At 39.5% G+C, this 22,354-nt stretch overlaps 1 protein-coding gene across 1 annotated transcript; it reads right to left on the bottom strand.

Annotated features, from left to right (window-relative positions):
- Positions 1-12,333: 12,333 nt before the first annotated feature.
- Positions 12,334-21,816, bottom strand: LOC109424235 (uncharacterized). Its single transcript, XM_062847478.1, has 7 exons — positions 21,408-21,816; positions 19,832-21,350; positions 19,236-19,771; positions 19,099-19,182; positions 12,852-13,252; positions 12,651-12,783; positions 12,334-12,586 (listed from the first exon to the last, which is right to left on the bottom strand). Exons 1-7 carry the CDS (start codon positions 21,699-21,701, stop codon positions 12,419-12,421), a joined length of 3,135 nt encoding a protein of 1,044 aa, XP_062703462.1. The 5' UTR covers positions 21,702-21,816; the 3' UTR covers positions 12,334-12,418.
- Positions 21,817-22,354: the final 538 nt, after the last annotated feature.

Here is a 22,354-nt window from a genome sequence, read left to right as displayed (position 1 = left end):
GGTAGACGCTACGATTAAGCACAATATAGAGAGTATGATGAAGGGTTAGAGTAGCGGGTACGCGTAAAGGATAAGGCAGTGGTTATGGTAGAGGGTAGGGCAGATAGTAGGGTTGAAGGTCATGAAAGAGTGTAGCGTAGAGGGTTGGTATGGAAAGAAAAGAAGACAGTAAGGTAGAGGCTAGAGAAAAGAAGTATAAGTTTTTTTCGTGATACCTTCAGGAATTCAGGGATATCTGCCAGAATTAAAAGAATTCTTTCAAAAATTCTTTTCAGCATTTTTTCATGGATTTTTGCTAGAATTACTTCACGGATTCATTCTAGTATACTTTCAAAGCCAAAATATATTCAGAGAATCCTAGTGGAATTCTTTTAGGTATACGTACATGTCGGGATCCTTGCTGGCTTCTCGGGATTTATACAGCATTTCCTCCCGGTATTTCTTCTGTGATTATTTAAGGCCAAACTTTCAGCTGTGATTCCTCCCAGGATTCTACCAGATATGCCTCCCAGAATTCCTTCAGTTAATCCTCCCGGGATCCCTTCAAGAATTTCTACCGGGATTGTTTTGGAAAATTTTGAAAGGTTTCTTTCAAGTGTTCTAGTCAGCATTCCGTTAGGGATTCCTGCCGAAGTTCCTCCAAAGATTCTTCCCGTTTTTTTTTTTACATTCCTCCTGGGATTTCTTCAATTATTCTTTCAGAGAATCCTGCTGAGCTTCCAGCCGGGATTCCTTCCGTGACTTCTTTAAGGATTCTATCAAAGATTCTGTACGGAATTTATTTTGCGACTTTCAAGAATTCCTTCCGAGCGCGAATTACAGTTTGAGAGTGGGAGAGTTAGAGAAAAACGGAGAAACAGAAAGAAATAGGCTTTTCGAGGCTCTTAGACATCTATAGTATACCATGATGTCATATGACAGTCATTTTCTTATGTTTCTTCAGTAGAAATAGTAAAGTGACATGGTAGTAACTTGAGAAAATTTTCAGATATTGAGGACCTACAATGCATTTTTTGGAACTACTCCATATTTTTTCCATTTTTTACGCCAAATCATGCTTGTTTTATTGGAACATGACCTTTGATAACAAATTTATTCAAAGATTAAATATTGAAATTGCCTCCTAAACACCTGAAGGTAGGCAATTTCCTTTGAAATAAGCGAGTTTTACTACGATAAATGGCTATTTTATTGTAAAAATGGATCAACTTAAACCGTTTAATGTTCAGGAAAGCTTCATTACTCAACAATCAAGGTTCCACAAAAATATGAACACATAAAACATTAGGGAACTCTTAGTGACAATAGATTGTTTTGGGTTACGATTACAGCCAAGTAAGAAACATATTCAAAATCCTTAAAAAAATAGGAAGAACCCAGATTTATCTAGTGGTGATAGTGCCTTTCTCGTCAAATATTTACTCATGATCTTTCCGTCGACGCAATCAATCTTGCCTTAGAGTCAGTGATCAGGCCCAAATCTCTGTGCTTTGGTAATAGACGAGAAGGGGGAAATACTCATAACAGCGATCAAGGACTGTACCACCTACGAATTTCTGAATCATGATAATACTTGAAATCAAGAATTTTATCAAGGTCATCATCGAATTCGGGCACTTATTCCGACGTTATATTCAACGTCTGGGCAGAGCTGAAAGTATCAGTCCTTTCAGTTGACTGCTTGACCACCTTCAGGAGGCTGATTCATACCAAGATGTCAATTACTAGCCAGGATTAAACTTTTTCCACAGAACACTTTGACAAGGTTTTATCTGCACATTTTATGCTATATTTTATTATCATTGGTTGCAAAATTCATGTAGAATATGTAATGTAGTAATTTGAATTGCCAATGCTATATCACATTCAAATATCAACCACATTACAGAGCTCGCCCTCCAGCCGCATCAAAATTTTGCGTAGTAATTTTAGACGCAAATAAAGATTTAAAATAATGTTCCGGGCTGATGCGCTTAAATTTTAATTTTTCCATACAACGTTGATCCATCCTACTGTAAATTTACGTCTCAGGAATCTAAAATGGTGTGATTTGATGAGATCGCTTTAGTTTTTTTAGGTTTTTGGTTCTCTTACACATATCCATCGCTTGCATTAATTTAGTTCACTTTCGTAATTTCGCTAAAGCACCCAACGCTGCTTCTGCAACACCACCGGTAGCCTCTTATGTAATCTGAGTATATTTTGTATTGCTTACGAGACCCCCGGAAATGATTCCAATGATTCCTTAACACTACCGGTATATTCAAATGTGATCTGAGTTTATGAAAACTATTAATCAGGTTACCCGGAACTAAAAACACCACCGGTAGTAACTTCTGTGGACTGTGCCTATTTTCTTATCATCCATGCATCAGGTTACTGACAAAAAAGCGATTTGATGTACCGCAAGCATGGGTTTGATTCACTTTTATGTATGCCCACTCCAGTGGGACACCCTTAACCGGTTCCGGAAAATTTACATGGTTCATTTTTACATTTGACCAATTCCGGCAGAACACCTGAAACCGATTGTGGAATACTATCGGTGGTCTCCAACGTAATCTGAGCTGGTTTTCTTGAAAACCTTTAATCAGCTTATCGAAAAAACCGTAGTTTGATGAAGCGCATGCATGGAGTTGGGTTTCCTTCTACATTTGACCACATCCAGAGGTACACCGGGAACCGATTCCGGGACACTACTAGTTTTCCCAAGCATGATCTAAGATATTTTTTCTTGGTAACCGTTCATCAGGATACCTTAAAAGCCATTTGATGTGTCGCGAATATTTTTTTGGTTCTCTTTTACATTCGGCTACTTTCAGCGAGATACCTCAAATCGATTTCGGAACACTATCAGTAGTTTCTAATGTGGGCATAGCTTATTTTCTTGCTGATCGTACAAGTTATCGAAAAGGCCATGATTTGATGTGTCGCATGTATGAATTATGTCACTTCCAGCGGGACACCAGGAACCGGTTCCGGGATGTTACCAGTTCAGATATGATCTGAGACTATTTTCCTGCTTACCGTTCCTCAGGTTATAGAAAAAGCGGTGATTTGATGTGTCGCATGCATGGCTTTGGTTCACTTTTATATTTGGTCACTTCCGGCGGGATACCCGGAACCAGTTTCGGAACTCTACCGGATCAGATATGGTCTGCGACTATTTTCCTGTTTACCATTCATCAGGTTACAGAAAAAGGGGTGATTTGATGTGTCGCATGCATGGGTTTGTTTCACTTTTATATTTGGCCACTTCCGGTGAGACACCCGGAACCGATTCTGCAAACCGGTACATATATAGTCTGCGACTATTTTCCTATTTATCGTTCATCAGGTTATAGAAAAAGCTGCGATTTTATGTGTCGCATGCATGGGTTTGGTTCACTTTTATATTTGGTCACTTCCGGCGGGATACCCGGAACCGGTTCCGGAACACTACCGGATCAGATATAGTCTGAGACTATTTTCCTGTTAACCATTCATCAGGTTACATAAAAAGCGGTGATTTGATGTGTCGTATGCATGGGTTTGTTTCACTTTTACATTTGGCCACTTACAGTGGGACACCCGGAACCGGTTCCGGTATGCTACCGGTTTAGATATGGTCCGAGACTATTTTCCTGTCTACCGTTCATCATGTTATACAAAAAGCTGCAATTTGATGTGTCGCATGCATGGGTTTGGTTCACTTTTATATTTGGCCACTTCCGGCGGGACACCCAGAACCGGTTCCGGAACACTACCGGTTCAGATATAATCTGCGACTATTTTCCTGCTTACCGTTCGTCAGATAATCGAAAATGCCGTGGTTAGATGGGTCGCATGCATGGGTTTGTTGTAATTTCATATCTGGCCCCTTCCTGGGGTACCGGTCCGGAACACCTAAATGGCCATAACTCCGGAACGGCTGGACCGATTCAAACCATTTTCAATAGCAAACAATGGGACAATATTCCGCGTCGATTGAAAACAAAAGCGTTGAAATCGGATTATATTTACTATCCAAAAGTGAGGTGACATTTTTGTACACATACACACATACACACATACATACACACACACATACATACACACAGACATCATCTCAACTCGTCGAGCTGAGTCGATTGGTATATAAGACTTGGGCCTCCGGGGGTTCTATCAAAATTTCATTTTTGGAGTGAACATATAGCCTTTCAGTACACCTTGGTGTACGAGAAAGGCAAAACTAACTTTTTTCAAAACATTGAAATGTTCGCACTCATCTTTGGCTCTAGCGTGCGCAGCTTTTTCTTTTTTCTCACTCACTCTCGTAAACAAACACGCGAAAGAAACAGATAATAGAGGGGGCACTTTGCCCCCTCTTTTATCTCGCTCTTTCTAGCGTTCAACAAAATGAACGAGCGAGAAAAAAGAAAAGGCTGCTCACGCAAGTGCTTTGGGCATCTATGAACTAGATGAGGCATGAAGTTTATAATCATTATGACGTTTTAAAGTTCCTAGTATGAAATTGCAATTCAGTACCCGAGTGATTAATTTCACTCCGTTGATCAATTAGACCCCGGTTTACGGTACTCAAGTCAGCGTCGAAATGTCTTTCAGTGTATTAGCCCTTGTGTTGACGAAGCAACTAAGTTTTCGGAAACATTATCTGATTATCCTTGTGATATTCAAAACCATGATGAAGAAGTTCAAACCGCTTCTTACTGGTTTGAATCAATTCGTATCGTCTCTTGCTTCACCTTCACCAGCAGGTTCTTCCAAATTGAATAACAGTTCCTCGTTTTCGGCCATTTGAACTGCTCGCTTCGACTGATTGTTGGACAATTGTTCACAAACGATATATGCTATGCTATGACTGCTGGTTGCCCGTGAAGTTACCGACTTAGAATATCACTACGGACCCCCTGTTCCGGGGGTAAAAGTCCTCCTAACAGGGAACCCCAATCCAAGGTGTCAGGCGACTCGTGCTAAGGGATGAATGGTTGAGGGGATTTAAAACATGCTCGATCTTTATGGACAGACTTGGTAAAATCCCAAAATGGCCGCCAAAATGGCCGCCACAATGGCCGACTTTGGCACCTACTCACGATTTCAAGTGAACAAATCTCTTCGTAAACAAAACCAGCGCACCTTATTATTTTAAGCTTATTACGAGTGAGCAACAACAGAATAATTAAATGCACTGTTGTTTGAAGCTCGCTTCTTGAGATTTGTGCGTCTGAAGTTCTGATTCACTGTTGAAGCGGGTCTTCAAGACGTTTGTGCTTTACGAAGCCCGTAACGTGGGTAGATCTCCCTTTTGGGTTGCGTTGCGGAGTAAGATCTACCAAACTGAACCCTGGTGACATCCAACTTGTTAAGCTAGGGTAATGCATTTTGATAATACGGATTCATGGTACCTAAAAAGCCCTTGTTACTAGTAACAGTTTCTAAAATTGTATTTATTTTACCAGACGGATACTTAAAGACTCGGTTTACCCTCGCTGAGACTACGCTTGATGTAAGAAAAACAAATATGCTTTGAGTATCTAATTGCGTAATAACCTACTAAGGACTGATAAGTACTGGTGATACAAGGACTCACGTGAATTCTCATTACCGCACACATTCTCTGATTTGACAGCGTTTTGCAACTAGCCTAAAGCCTGGGGTTTTTCTATGTTGTCCTGAGACTTAACTAGAAGCAAGACATGGATGAAGCCAGAGTTCCGATACACAGTCACATATCAGATCTACTGTTTTGTTTTTCTCAGAAATAGAATCGATTATGTGTGATTAAGGGCGCACTTTCGCTGGGATTTATATCCCTGTGAAACCCGAGCAGAAGGGAATAGCAACAGCATAATATAATGTGTTATTTTGGAAAAATAACTGAGTAACGGAAAGAGTTATTTTCATGTTATTTACAAAACATATCCTGTTCTAGACTTGTCTGTCATAAGCAGCAAAATAACAAAAATTATAACAAAAAAATGTTCCTGGAAGACCTGTTTAATAACATGTTTTGTTAGTTTCAATAACAACTTAATAACAGCGATTTTTAAAACATTTCAATAACAAATTTTGATATGAATAAGTTATTGATAACAATCTGAAAACAAAATTTACTTTTTTTCTATTGCGGATAGGAACTCCTCCAAAGTCTCATATGAATTCAACGGGATACGCAACAATAGCATCTATTGTTAAATGTTTCATTCATAATTGGGACGCTATTGTTGTCGCAAGCGATTTATTATCGAAAACAGAGATAAACAATAGTTTTCGTTTATTTTCCAAAACAACTTAAGATGAAAAACTACCGACGTTTAGAAGCCCTTTATTAGGTGGTTCATTGTTTAAAAGATTAATTTACATAATTACCTCATTGATTGACACATTTATCCAAGTGAATCTAAGTGGGATCGATGCAGTGGAATAAAAAAAAATGTTCAAAAATAATAATCAATAGAGTTCTTCTTCTTGATGACTTATTTTTTTACATTTTTGTCGAAAAAGTGTTGTTCGTCCTTGAATTCCACCAGTTGATCCAAAATGTTTCATAAAATGGCTAACACTCTATTACACTCTCTATATTCATATTCATACTTAACTGAAATTGGGACAAAAAAATCAGGTATACTTTTCAAAGTGCTTATAAAACAAAAAGCTGATAAGTTGTCTCTGTCACAGTTAAAACGTAATGTCAGAAAGAAGAGGAACTGATGTCAAAATAATATTTTCTCTTACAGTTCCTCACGGAATGATGTGAACAACGAAAATCTCGAATGGTGTAGTTTTGATTGCAAAGCTAGTTATGTTGTAATATTAATGATCAAATGTTTGTACATCGTGTCCAATAAGTTTTTATACAAAATACAAATTTAGAAAATATAATTTTATTCCACACCAGTGGTTCTTATTTTCAAAATCAATACATGTATTGAAGGGCCACCTAATACTGATTAAATAATGCATACGGTTTAGAATGACATTATTTTCTGATTGTTTTTATAAGCCTAGCAGTGCACTTCCGTTTTCTGAAATCCATTTGCTCCGGCACGCAAGAAAAATGTTCGAAAAATTTATCATTCTACGGTAGCTAAATAGAGTCTATAAGGTTAAATTTTGAGTTTTTATCCCAAGGATTGTACCAAATGGATATACTAAAGATAAAACAATACAATTTTGGTGATGATATGGTAAAAAATTTGCTAGTAAGCTTCACTTGAATTGATTTCCTTGAAAATGATCGTTATATTGAAGATAAACATCATAAAACGAAAATTTTGGATAAAATTGGACAAAAGGGATAGAAGTACGTTTTATAAGTGAGAATGTCTTGAATCAACGTGATAAGATACAGCTATGCTTCTTTATCACAAAAAATCCCATTCAAACAGGTAAATTAGCATTAGCATTAGCATTAGCATTTAGCAAGTCGCACAAATTCGTAGGTGGTACAGCCCTGGATCGCTGTTATGAGGGTTGCATCTTTCCTGTCCGTTATCAAAGCACAAAGATTTGGGACTAATCTGTGACTCTTAGACAAGATTGACGCAATCCTCCAACGGTCGAGTGCTGTCCTGGCCACGTCCTTGCGACAGCTGAGGGATGGGGAAGGAAGATTAGTTGGACACCTATGAAAGTACATAGAGACCTCTACATTCTTTCAGGCCTAGGCGTCACGGGAATTTGGATGTTAGTGAAAGGGTAAAGTTCAAAGGAAACGTTTGGTCAACGTTCAGGTGCACGCAATGTTTTTGGTTGATGCCTGGTTCCTTTCCTAATTCCTTGTTGGGTGTTCGATTCCAAATCTGAAATAACAAGTAAAATTATAGATTTTTAAATGGTGATAGGCTCACAACAGTAACATAATTACAAATTACCTGAATCCTCCTGAAAGAGATGGTTTATTAACAATGAAAAACATAACATGTAAAAGAAAAAAAAAGTAGAGCAAATTGTGATCTTGGATTTTTTCTGCATTTAAATTAACAAAGCTAAGAAAATACAAGATCAAAATTTGTTATGGTAGATCTTACGCCGTAACGCACCATTATAAGGTGATCTACCCACGTTACGGGACCCCCATTAGGCATAAAGTATGTTAGTCATAAATACATTAGGCATAACGTCTGAGGTATAAAGAACATTTGGTATGAGCTTTTAAAATATTTTTCAAATTATGCTAATCGTCCATTATGCCTATCGTTTTGAAGCCTATCTATCGAACTTTTGCCTAACGTCCATTATGTATATCGTATTTATGCCTAACGTTATCACGAAAGTATAACGAAGCACTGCAAAAGCTTATTATAAACATAACATTTTCCAGCAACAGCGTAATGAACTAGGACATCACATGGATATATTCAACAAAAAACATAAATTTTGCACTGTTACCCTAGTGGATAACAATTTGCGAGTCCAGGATGACGAGGTTTTATAATTGTTATAGATTCATCAGTCAATCCTGTTATCGTATTTTCTCTAACAGGTTGCACATTTGTTCGCAACGTTAGTTCTTTTCAGTTCAGCTTCAGTTTTGTCTACGAATTTCTAATCCTAAGGGCAGATCGGTTCTAATTTTAAAATGTATAAGAAATCTACATTTTGATGTCCGTGATAGGGAACGGTTAGCATGCCTAAAGCAGATCGTTGCCCGAAATAACCTGAGATTTGTCAATTGTACAAATGGTCTTATAGCGTACAGAGACATATTTACAACACAAAAATAAAACTTGTTGCGCACCCGCTCCAGGGGTGTTACAGGGGCCTCAGGGGGGTTTCAGGGGCGTTCCAGGTTTCAAAAGGTTTTGGGGGTCTTCTAAGAATCTTCAAGGACATTCAAGGATGTTCCTAGATATCAGGGACGTTCCAGAGGGTTTCATGGGGTTTGAAATGCATTCAAGGGGACATATCCATCATATCATCTGAAACCCTGAACTGCCTTTAATCACCCTAAACTTTCTTGAAAGCTCCCAAATCTTTCGGACAAGCCTTGATACGCATTGAAACACCTGTGAAACATCATGGTAACGGTGGGTAATGACTGAAACCGGTTGTTGTCCGATCTCATCCGGGTCGTCGCTGGAGTGAGGCAAGGATGTATACTATCACCGCTACTGTTCCTCATCGTAATCGACGAGATCCTGGTAGGTGCGATTGATCGTGAACCAAATCGTGGATTGCTGTGGCAACCCATTATCATGGAGCACCTAAATGACTTCGAATTGGCTGATGACGTTGCTCTCCTAGCTCAACGGCGCTCTGATATGCAGAACAAGTTCGATGATCTTGCCATTCGCTCCTCTGCGGCAGGTCTTACCATCAACGTCAACAAGATCAAATCGTTGGATTAAACACGGTCAACCCTTCCAGCTTTACGGTAGCTGGGCAGTGGAGAATGTTGAAAGCTTCCAAGGCTTCCAAAGTAGCCAAATGACGGCACCAAGATCGACATAGGTGCACAGATAAAGGACGACAGGGCTGCTGTTGGCGCGTCAGACGAATAGGCCCTTTGAAGCAGTCGTTTGAAGTCTACCACCATTACGACAACTATCCCGTCATCACATAGCTTGTCAAACGAAAATGTTTATTCTGTTATTAATTGCAAAACGTGGACAACCAATGTGAAAACTTATTGTAATTTCTTAAGTTATAATTGAATTCGTTGTAATATTGACGCTAGAGTTATTCGAAGGCCCCATTCAAACAGGTAAATGGACATTTTTGTTTGATTTACGTTTTATTTTGTACAAAATAAAATGGCTTCGTACTCCACCAATACAGAGTCTCATATTTTTATCTCTTTTGGTCATAGTTACTATTAGCAATGGTGAGGACAGGAACCTAGTTTGTTTCAACTTTAAACCGTTACTCGTTAAAATGTGACGAAATTCCAAAGAAATGGCATGCGTGCCAGCTGAAATGGACTTATGACAAATAAGCGATCAGCAGAGAAGGATGAAGGGCAGTTATTTCAAAAACATATGCTGCATTTGGTCAGTGTTAGTTTGCCTTTCAATTAATATATTTACTTTGATAATCCTAATTACAGATGTGAAATGAATTCAAATTGATTTTATATGAGAACTTATTGGACACGCCCGAGCAGAAGAGAATAACAACAGCATAACAAAATGCGTTATTTTGGCAAAATAACTGCATAATGGAATTAGTAATTTTCATGTTATTAACATAACATATTGTGTTATAAACTTGTCTGTCATAAGCGGCAAAATAACAAGTCACATAACAAAAAATTGTTCCAGGGAAATCAATTTAATAACATGTTTTGTTAGTGTCAATAACAACTCAATAACAGTGAATTTGGGAAATATTTCAATAACAAATTTTGATATAAAAGAGTTATTGATAACATTCCGAAAGCAAAATTAGTTATGATATCAAACGATCGCATATGCTGTTGAATAGGATGCTGAAGTGGAGGCGATATGCGTACACTTTACCCGTGGTTAAATGGAAGCATGTACGCATATGGCCTCCACTTTAGCATCCTATTCTACATCATATATGACTTCGTGATGGCTGAGAATTCTATGCATATTTAGACCAACATGTGAGAATGGCGGAACAATCATTGCGAACTTCAGTTTCTCTCTTCTCTAATAGGCGTATTTTCAACAAATCATGTAATCTTTTACCACAAATAGGTAGATAAGACTTCCTCCACTAGAACGATAGGGGAAACATGTGAAAATTCAAAATATTTCTGAAAAATCCCATTCAAAACCACCTACAATTTTGGATGAAGCTGTCTGTATTAGCTTCATTCAAACAAGTTTACTCAATAAGTTTGACATTTTTATCATTGAAATTCACATGTCAAAGGCGGAATCTGGAACGTCCCTTTCAAAAGTCTAACAACCTTCAATATCGTCTGCTATGTTCTCGTTTTGATGTATGTAGGGTGCTGCACCACTTGGGCAGTGGCTGGTTGTTTGGGTACTTTTCAGCTACAACTCAGTCAATTTCAGAAATTTAGCAAAACCTCGCGCCGCCCAGCAGGGACTTTGTTTTGTACACATTACAGCACCTCCATGTCACGTAATATACCACACCTCTTATCAAATGTGATACCGTAAGCGTACCATACTTTGCGCACCTAGGGCCTAACTTTGCGCACTTTTCAAAAAACCGTTAAACATTTTTTTTGGTGCATTATGCAATCTTTTTCCCACGGAATACTTGCTAGTGATATGGGGCATGCACTTTATCTCAGTTTGGATGTAATGATAAATGGAAGAGGAAGACAAATTGATGAGTGAATATACAGTTGCTTTTCCTCACTCACGAAATGCTGTAAATAACGTTGTAGAATGACGTACACAGATCGAAAAAAGAGTGTAAAATTCTGTGACATATGATGCACATAATTGGAGTGTGGGATATCACAGAAGTTTACATGACATATCATGTAAATTTCATGAAATATCATGTAAACTTCCATTATATGTCATGTAATTCAGCATGACTCTGAGAGTTTACATGACATATAACACAAATTTATATGATATATCATGTAAACCATCATAACACTAAGTTTACATGACTAAAATGAAGTTTACATGACGTGTAAATCTCATTATTTTTATCTGTGTAGGTTTTATTTCAAAACTTGTTTTAGTTTTGATAGCAATATCATAAAGTATTTGGACACTCTCATTAATACAATAATAACCAAACTTGTTCCACCACAGAATGTAATATTCAAATGTTATTTAAGGGCTGTATACCAATTGCTTGGTCATAACAAAATAAGATTGTCCAGCAAAACATGTTATGGAAACGTAATGCCTTGATAATTCAATAATAACAAAACAAGATATAAAAACTGGTTTTGTGATTTCGTAGTTATTAATTTGATATTCCCCTCTGCTCGGGCGGTGTACAGTCTCAATGACACAATAATAACTGAACTTGTGCTACAACAAAACATGTTATTGAAATGTAATTTAAAGAAAATATACCAAGAGCACGATCATAACAAAATAAGAGTGCCCAACAGAACATGTTATGGAACGGTGATGACTTAATAGGTTAATAATAACAAATTGAGATATAAAAACAGGTTTTGTGATTCCGTTGTTATTATTTTGATATTTTCCTCTGCTCGGGAAACGGTACTTTTTCATCACCTCGAACCTCTGAGGTAACAAACAAAGAAAACTGTACAGAAATCGATGCTCCATTGCCTCTCAATGACAATGGAATACTACGGCTTGCACTAAATACTAAGGATACGGGTATTGCCATAAATGATCTAAATGGTCCGAAGAGAAAAACAATAATGACTGCTGATAAGAGTCAATTGCAATCCTTATACGAAGCGTTATACAGTGAAATTTTTATTTGACCAAAAATGTATTTTCGCCATAATCTTTATTATCTTAATCTGCAATCCGCATCGGCCAATCAACTCCTTTTTTTACTTTTTCACATGCCACCGCAACTGCTTCCGCAGCAAATCAAACACCTCCTTCCTCTTGAGCGCATTGTTGGCTTGCCTTAGTGCCAGCTTCCTATTTCTACGTGCCTCCAGTTCCGAAGTCCTTAGAATGTCAAGCGGCAGTTGATCCAAGTCCGCCAATAAATCCTGGAAATGTAACCGTGAAATCACATTAAATTACTGTTGGGAAAGTAGGGTTTACAACACCTACCACAATAAATTGATGAATAATTGCCAACTTCTCCATGTTGCTGATTTGTACGATTTCCTTGCCGAGGCTTTTCGATTTCCGGATGAAGTCGTACAGTTGATTCAGGATGGAACTGGTAACGCGCATTGCTTTGCTGGATAGAAAAGAGTTCATATTTGAAAGGTGGTTGTGGAAACAGTCTCTGAAGAAAAAAAAACTCACTTGCTAACACACTTCCGCAGCGGCTCCCCCAGCAACTGCTGCACCTGCAACTTCATGGCTTCGTTCTTGCGCTGTATCATCAGCACCTTGTTGTTGTACGCCTCCAGCATGTCGTTATGGTTACTGAAATACCGTGGAAACTCCTGCAGCACCCCTTTGTAGTGGTAATCGATTCGGCTGAACACCATCAGCTTGTCGTTGTACTTCTGGATCAGCTCGATGGTGCGATGATTGATTTGGCCCAGGCCCAGCTGGAAGAGGGCCGGGTCCGGGGTGCAGCTCGGATGTTTGTCCAGCGCGGGAAAAATGCGTTCCTTGTAGAAGGCGGCAATTTCCGTACCGATGTTGAGGCCATCCGTTCGAATGAAGAGGGACTTGCAGTTGCGAACGGCATCGGAGACCTGTGTGTGTTTCAGATGAAAAAGGTTACATTCGATCATTAAGTGTCATGATTTATTAGCGTAGGAAAAATCTCTGGAGGACTTCTTGTAGGAATTCCTGACGAAATCCCCGAAGAAACTGATGGAGGGATTCCTGAAGGAATCCCTGGACAATTTTTAGGCAACTTCTTTGAGACATTTCTACTCAAACTCGGAAGGAGACCTCTAGGTGGAGTTCTTGAAGAAATCCTAGGTTAAGCCCTAAAACAATCGTTGGAGGGAACCGTTGAGGTATTCCCGTGTGAATTTCTGAAGGAGTCCCATGACAAACTTTTGGAAGAATCTCTGAAGGGTTTTTAGAGGAACACTCTCAAAACATATGTGGGAAAAACTCCTGGAGGAATCTCTGTAGGGTTTCTTGAAAAATCAAAGAATAACTTATTGAAGGAATTCATGGAGAAAACAGGTCAGGATATATTCCTGAAAGAATCGTCGGAAGAATTTTAGAAGGGATTCCTCTGCAGAAGCTACAAAAAGGGTTTTATGAAGGAATTCATGAATGGAAATCCGTGGATAAACTCCTTAAATATTTCTGGGTGATATTGGCAAAAGAAGTTCTGGGTGACTTTTTTGAGAATTTTCTGGCTCGTGTTTGCATCCCACAAAAATTATCTCAAAGAATTCTAATACAAATCGCTGGTGGAATACATCCAGAAATCCTTGAAGTAATTCAGAAAAACATTCAAATAGTACTGGAGAAACTTTTGGATGCATCCATTCCCTGGATAAGATAACGTCAGGATTTCTGATGGAGCCTCTGAATAAATTTTTGAAGCGATCCCGAGCGGAATTTCTGAAGGAACCACTAGAGGACTTTCTGTATCTATACCTGGAAGTATTGCCGGAGCAATCACTGAAGAAATTCCTGGAGGAGTTCCTGGATGCACCTCTGGAGGACTTCCTGGAGAAATTTCTGTAGGAAGTCCTGCATGAATGCCTGGAGTTATTCCTGGAGGAATTCCTGGAGGAATTCCTGAAGGGATCCCTGGAGGAATTCCTGAAGAAATCCCTGGAGAAATTCCTGGAAGAACTCCTGAACGAATTACTGAAGAAATTCCTGGAGGAGTCCCTAGAGGAATTCTGAGAAGAATTCCAGCAGAAATTTCGAAAGAAATCGCGTGGGGAATTCCTCGAAGAATTTTTAAAGGAATTTCTTGAGGACTTCCTGGAGGGATTTCTAGAGTAACTCCTGAAGGAATTCTTTGAGAAATCCTTAGAGGATGTAATGGAAGAAGCCCTGAAGCCATTCGTGGAGGAATCTCTGAAGGAAATCCTGGAAGAATGCCTGGAGGAACTTCTTGACAAGTTCCTGGCGGAATCCCTGTCAAAATTGCTGATCAAATTCCTGGTACAATTTCTGGAAGAATTCCTGAATAATACCTGGATTTGTTTCAGGAGGAATTCTGGGAGGATTTCCTGGAAGAAGCTCGTGGAGCAGTACTTAGAGTAATATCTGGAGGAATTCCTGGTGGAATTCTTGGAGGAAATCCTGAAGGAATCCCTGAAGAATTCGTGAAGATGTTCCTGGAGCAATACCTGTAGAAACCTGGATGAATCGCTTAAACAATTCTGGAGAAATGCTTGGAGGTAACCCTAGAGGAGTCCCTGGAAGAATCGCAAGCGAAATCCCTAGGGGAGAATTTCTGAAAGAACCCCTGGAAGATTTCTGAAGAAATTCTTGGAGGAATTACTGTAGAAATTTCTGAAGGAATTCCTGGAGAAGTTCCTGGAGGAGTTCCTGGAGGAATTCGTGAAGAAAATTCTGGGGTAATTCCTGGAGGGATTCTTGGAAGAGTCCATGTAAAATTCCTGGATGAAATCCTGAAGAAATATCTAGACAAATTCCTGGAGGATATAATTCCCTGTAGCATTTCCTGGAGGAACCCCTGAAGGAAATCCCGGAGGACTGCCTGGAGGAACTTCTGGACAAATTCCTGGCGGAGTTCCTATCAAAATGGCAGAATAAATTCCTGAAAGAATTCCTGGAAGAATCGCTGCATTAATTTTAGAAGGAATTCTGGAAGGAATTCCTGGAAGTATCCATAGAAGAGTTCTGAAATGAATCCCAGGAGAAATTTCGGATGAAATTGATAAAGAAATTCCTGGAGGAGAACTTGGAGTAATTTCTGGAGGAATTCCTGGTGGAATCCTTGGAGGAAATCCTGAAGAAATCCCTGGAGAATTCGTGGAGATGTTCCTGAAGCAATCCCTAGAGCACCCTCAAGCTAAATCCCTAGAGGGATTCTTGGAGAAGAAATTTTCTCGATAAATACCTTCAGTAATTCCTTGGAAAAATTCCCGGTAAAAATACTGGAAGTATTTCTAAAAGAATCCCTGGAAGATTTCTGGTTAAAATCTTGGAGGACTTACTGTAGAAATTTCTGAAGGAATTCCCGGACTACTTCCTGGAATAGTCCATGTAAAAATGCCTAGACAAATTCCCGGAGGAATCCCTGAAGAAATTCCTAGAGGAATCCCTGAAGAAATTCTTCAAGGAATCTCTAGAGGAATTTTTGGAGAATTCCTAGAGGAATACCTGGACAAATTCTAGGAGGACTTCCTGGGGAAATTGCTGGATGAATCCTTGGAGGATTTTCTGGAGGATTTTCTGTAGATATTCTGAAGTATTCTTAGGAGAATTTCTTGGCTTTTCAGTCCGATTGTGAGATCAAAAGCACCTTATGTTCTCTTACTCCGACGTTTCGATCCGTATCGGATCTTTTTCAAGGAATCGAGTTTTTGGTCGTTTTTTCGTCATGTAGATTTTTCAATCTTTCAACCGTTATTCGATATTCTAGTTTCCCGTCTGTTTTCATCCGGAAAACCGTAACTTAAATCACTAGGGATCAGGATTCGGACCTCTTTCGCTACTGTATGTCTACGTTTTCGTAGCCAAGAAATTCTCCTAAGAATACACCAAGAACAGTCGTAATCCATCAACGGATATTCTGAAGGAATTCCTGGATAAATTTATGAAGGAATTCCTCGAATAATTCCTGAAGGGATTCCTGAAAGAATTCCTGTAGGAGCCTTTGAGAAATTCCTGGGTAAAAACTTGGTGGATTGCCTGGAACAATGCATAGAGAAATATCTAGAAGAATCCCTAGATCAATCCTAGGAGGGATTCTTGGAGAAGAAATTGTCCCGATTAATACCTTCAGGAATCCCTGGAAAAATCCGGGTAAAATTACTGGAAGTATTCCTGAAAGAATCCCTGGAAGATTTCTGGAGAAATTATTGGAGAAATTACTGTAGAAATTTCAGAAGGAATTCCTGGAGGAGCTCCTGAAGGAATTCTTTAAGAAATTTCTGAGGCAAATCCCTGAAGAAATTCCTGGAAGAGTCCATGTAAATTTTCCTGGATGATATCGTAGAGAAATGCTTAGACAAATTCTTAGAGGAATCCCTGAAGAAATTCCTTAAGAAATCTCTGGAAGATTTTTTGGAGAATTCCTAGAGGAATACCTAGTTAAATTCCAGGAGGACTTCCTGGGAAAATTGCTGAAGGAATCTCAGGAGGATTTCCTGGAAAAATTCCTGAAGAATTTACTGTTGACATTCTGAAGAAATTCCTGGATAAATTTATGAAGGAATTCCTCGGATAATTCCTGAAAAAAATCTTGAATGCATTCCTATAGAAATTCAAGGAGGAATCCCTGAAAGAATTCCTGAAGAAATATTTGGAGGAATTCTTGGAGAAATCCCCGGAGGAATTTCTGGAGGAATTCCTTGAAGAATGCCTATCTCAAGAGGAATTTTCTTAAGAATCTCTGTGAAAATTTCTTGAAAAAGCCTCAAGGAATCCCTACAGGAATTCCCAGAAAAATTAGCCCAGGGTTATGTCCCGAAGGAATCTCTGAAGGATTCCCTTGATGAATTCCTGAAAGAATCCCTTTGAAGAATTTGTGAAGGAACCGCAGGAGGAAGTACTGGAGAAATCTTAGAAAAAAATCTTGGGAAAATCCTGAAAGAATCTTTACACGAGTTCATAGAGGAACACCCGGAGGAATCCTTGTAGCAGTTTCTGAAGGAATCTCTGGAGAATCCTCAGGAGGAATCCCTGGAAGATTTCTGGAGAAATTCTTGGATGAATTACTGTAGAAATTTCTAAATGAATTCCTGGAGGACTTCCTGAAAGAGTCCATGTAAAAATTCCTGGATGAAATCCTGAAGAAATGCCTAGACAAATTCCTGTAGGAACCCCTGAAGAAATTCCTCAAGAAATCTCTAGAGGAATTTTCGGAGAATTCCTAGAGGAATACCTGGATAAATTCTAGGAGGACTTCTTGGGAAAATTGCTGAAGGAATCCTTGGAGGAATTCCTGGAGAATTTGCTGTAGATATTCTGAAGGAATTCCTAGATAAATTTATGAAGGAATCCCTCGGATAATTCCTGAAGGGATTCTTGAAAGAATTCCTGTAGGAGTCTCTGAGAAATCCCTGGGTAAAAACTTGGTGGATTGCCTGGAACAATGCATAGAGAAATATCTATAAGAATCCCTGAAGAATCTCTGGAAGATTTCTGGAGAAATTATTGGAGAAATTACTGTAGAAATTTCTGAAGGAATTCCTGGAGGGGCTCCTGCAGGAATTTTTGAAGGAATTTCTGGGGTAATTCCTGGACAAATTCCTGGAAGAGTCCATGTAAAAGTTCCTGAAAGAAATCCTAGAGAAATTCTTAGACAACTTCTTAGAGGAAATCCTGAAGAAATTCCTTAAGGAATCTCTGGAGGAATTTTTGAAGAATTCCTAGAGGAATACCTGGTTCAATTCCAGGAGGACTTCCTGAGAAAATTTCTGAAGGAATCTCAGGAGGATTTCCTGGAGAAATTCCTGGAGAATTTGCTGTAGACATTCTGAAGGAATTCCTGGGTAAATTAATGAAAGAATTCCTGGGATAATTAATGAAAAAAATCTTGAAGGAATTCCTGAAGAAGTCGCTGAGAAATCCCTGGGTAAAAACTTGGTGGATCGCCTGGGGGAATGCCTGGAACAATGCATTGAGAAACATCTGGAGGAATCCCTATAGAAATGCCTGGAGGAATTCTTGGAGAAATCTGGAGGAATTTTTAGAGGTATTTCAGGAGGAATTCCTTGAAGAATACCTGTAGGAATTCCTGGAGGAATCTCCATTGGAATATCCAATCTCTAGGGGAATTTCTATACGATTCTCTGTGGAAATTTCTTGAAAAATCCTCAAGGAATCCCTACAGGAATTCCCAGAAAAAAAATCCTTGGAATAACTCTCGAAGGAATCTCTGAAGGATTCCCTTGATGAATTCCTGGATGAATCCCTAGGAAGAATTTGTGAGGAAATCACAGGAGGAAGTAGTGGAGAAATCTCAGAAAAATATCTTGGGAAAACCCTGAAAGAACCTTCACACGTATTCATGGAGGAACAACCCGAAGGAGTTCCTGAAGGAATCTCTGGAGAATCCTCAGGAGGAATCCGTGAAGAAATCCCAAGACGAATTCCTAAGGTAATTCTTGAACAATTCCTGGAGGAAGTCTTAGATTAATTCTTGGGGGAGTTTTTGAAGAAAAAAATTACAGGAGTAATTCCTGAAGAAATTCAAAGAAGAGTTCCTGAAGGAATTTTTGGAGGAATTTTTAATATAACTTCTGGAGTTGTTCCTGAAAGTATTGCAAAAGGAATTCTTGGGGGTATACCTGGGGGGAAACCCCTATGAAGAATCCCAGAACTAGGAAATCCAAGGAGAGCTATTTTAAATATAAAACGAATTGTCATAAAGAATTTAAGACGTACAAAAAGGTTTCAGTGCACATTATTGATATATGGAACTTACAGACAGCAGTGCGCCATTAGGGGACCGATGTAAGTTGTCGTTCTTGAGTCTCCACTGGGAATCCATCAGAAGATGATAGTAGTTCTAGAATATAAACCAAAATGATTTAATATGAAGGAATTGAATTAGATAATTACCCTTATCTGCATGATTTTGGTCCAGCGTTCCTCCATAAGCAAGATCTTCTCCGTGATCGCCTCGATCTTGTTCTGTCTATCCTGCAGCACGTTCCTCAACCGCTTCGATTCCTGTTGAGCTTCCTTCTCTCGATCGGACATTTCCAGCACCTTATCGTACGCATTGTCTTTCCACACCTTGAACAACGGCTTGGTTTGCTTGCAGAAATCCTTGATCCACTTTGCAAACCGCTTTTCTAGCAACTGTTTCTCACGAATCTTCAGCAAATTCTCCGCTATGTAGTACTGCAGAAACGTTTTACGACGTTGTTCGCGAATGTTGAGAATGTCAGTTTTCGGGCAAAACTTTCGCATCCTCGGACGGTATCGCAGCTCATGGATGTAGTAATTGTCCCATTCAGTGGCCAGTCGGTTGAAAAACTTGGTCTTGAAGCCAAGTTGTTCTTCGTCAAAGTCCGGTGCGTTGACCTGCAAACGTTTGCGAAGATCTACCTGTCCTCGCATAAGGCTGGTGTAGTACTTGGATCCTTTCTTATCTAGGATAGAATATTACAGTTTTTAGAAACCATCATAATTTATACAAATTACAAACTTACACATTTTCAAATCCTTCACTTTGTCATGAAACTCAGGATCGATGTAGAACGACCCCATCAAACCATCGCTCTTGGACAAACTTTTGAAGCGATTCGAAGGAAACCGAAGCATTGCCATCTCCTGAGCGTCCTTCACCTCTTCCGGTGACTTCAACTTCTGCAACCTCGACTTCGACCTTGAAGTATCCGAAAGTTTGTCATCCAAATCGATGTTCTTGAAGTCCTGGAACGATGTCATCCTCTGTTCCAAACATTCGTCGTACAGTCGACGATACTCCCGTGACTTCTGCTCAATAAACTCGAAATAGCGCTTCCGCTGGTCTGACAACTGTGGTTTCACCTCCTGCTTCGACTGCTTAGAAGCAGCTTTCTTCTTCACCCCAGCCGAATCAACAGAATCAGAATCCGATCCGGGTCTGTGCAAACCGCTTCGCTTCCTGTATTTCATGTTCTCCTCCGAGCGGTCGTACAACAGCATAGTGATTCTTTTCAAGCGATCCTTTTTCAACCAACGACTGCGCAATCGATCCTTCCGTCGCTTCTTCTGCGTTCGAACCATCGGAATCCGAAAATATGGCGTCCGCAAAAACGACAAGATTTTCACCTCCTCCATCTTGTCCTCATCATCCGATGACTCGTCGCTACTCCTCGGGCACAAAGGGATCCTCATATGGGCCAATCTCGTATTGATCACATTCCGTTCGCCTTCCTTCATTGAATCCATCTCACGGTACGATCGAACCAATAAACTCAACGGAATCCCAAATTTCGTCTCGCTTTCCAACAGTGGATCCAATCGGGGAAGTTTCGTAAATGGACCATACATGTACCCATCCAGGTGAGGAATCTTGGTTGCTTTCTTGAGCTTCGTCACTCGCCGCCCATCGGCCGTTATGTAGTCGCAGGGCTTCGTGTCCACCGACGATCCCATCTCTGACTCCAGGTTTTCCTTCTCGCGTTTCATCATATCGATGTTGCTCTTATTCTTGAAGTTGTACCTCTCCCGCAGTGCCCAATCCCGAAACGACGTCCCATAGGCAGCTCGTGGACCCTGATCATCTAACAACATCTTGTCCAGCTTATGTATCATCTCCTTATAGTCGTCGTTGGAGATATTTTTCCTAGCGCTGGCCTGGAACTGTACATCGGACTGTTCCGAAGGCGTTGATTTATCCACATTCCCTGCCAGCTGCAGTTCATCCGTGATCTTGTTTATATACTCACCGATGTGATCATCTCTCGGACCCTTCTTCTTCGAGTGCCGACACAGACTCACTTTCCTCAGATCCTCCGTCAGCGTTTCCAGCATTCGGTTGGATGTTCTCATTCGCATCAACTTCTGCACCGTTGAGAACCGCTGCGGGTGCACTTTGGATCGGTAGTGGGCCTTGTTGCTACCCAATCCGCCCAAGAAGTTGACCTCATTGGGCGGACGATTGAACGGAATTTCGTAGTTGCGGTTGAAGTACGGCTGATTTGAACACAGATCCTCCCGATCCCAGACGAAGTTTTTGGTTCCCTGTCGGCGATAACAAGTTCATTTACACAATTCCAGATTTTTCGGTTAAAAACCTACCTGAAGAACCGACTTTCTACTGGAAGAAGTAAATTTCGACGTAGGTTGCATGGAAGTGCCATTGTTGCGTCTGTTCATTTCGAACTGGTGGATGACTCTGGCCAATTGAGGTGGAACTGCTTGGGTCGATATCGAAGCGGGGACGGTTACCATTGTTTCGGTTGTCAGGAGATTGTTGCCACCGTTATTGCTGTGCAACGGAAGTGCACATGCGTTATAACGTTCAATTGTAATAGGGGTTTGAGGAACGTTTAACTGCAGTGGCGCGAGGAGTGGATAGGACAGGTAGGACATGTCTTACCCACAAAAATGCTAGGTAGGACAGTCCACGTATTGCCCCACCCATGATTTAAAAAAAAACAGAGAAAAATATGAATATTCCTCTGAACAATATTCTCCCCTAGAAACATTGGTAAGGACTGTTCAATTTATAAAACGGACAACTTGCTTGTGTGATATCTTTTTATTTTTCAATAAAATCATTATCAGTTTTTTGCATAACTTTCTGTAGCTATTCTTAAATGTGGGAAAAATATAACATTAAGCAAAATGCTATTTATTGTGTAACTGAAGTGGTTTTCGTAAAACATCAATAAAAACCAATTTCTCAAAATTCGACATAACTTTTCACATACTTAACATGCATATTTTCATGAAGTTTTTAATGTATTGGAATCTTATACTATTCTACTAAAGGTAAAGCTCAATAGTTGGTCAGTTATAATGCACCAAGCATTCTCCGGCTTGATATAGTGAGTTGCTTTGTTTTCAGAGAAATTATTAAAAAATGTTCATTTAAGTCCTGTGTTGCAATATCATCACGGATTCGGCTAAAAATTTGTTCAGAGTAGTAGAATATTGCTCTCTGAATGATACAGAAGGAAAATTAACTTTTAATTGCATCTTTCATCAAAAATTTAATCCGTAAAGATGGTCATATTAAAAAA

Source organism: Aedes albopictus, chromosome 2 (genome assembly GCF_035046485.1).
Source record: "Aedes albopictus strain Foshan chromosome 2, AalbF5, whole genome shotgun sequence".
NCBI lineage: Eukaryota > Metazoa > Arthropoda > Insecta > Diptera > Culicidae > Aedes > Aedes albopictus.
This window is presented reverse-complemented; position numbering and strand designations above follow the sequence as displayed.

Coding starts and splice junctions, on each gene's coding strand:
- LOC109424235 (XM_062847478.1), bottom strand. CDS start 21,701: ATGTCCTACCTGTCCTATCCACTCCTCGCGCCACTGCAGTTAAACGTT. Junction 21,351..21,407: donor GTAGAAAGTCGGTTCTTCAG/GTAGGTTTTTAA, acceptor TATCGCCGACAG/GGAACCAAAAACTTCGTCTG. Junction 13,253..19,098: donor CTAATGGCGCACTGCTGTCT/GTAAGTTCCATA, acceptor AAACACACACAG/GTCTCCGATGCCGTTCGCAA.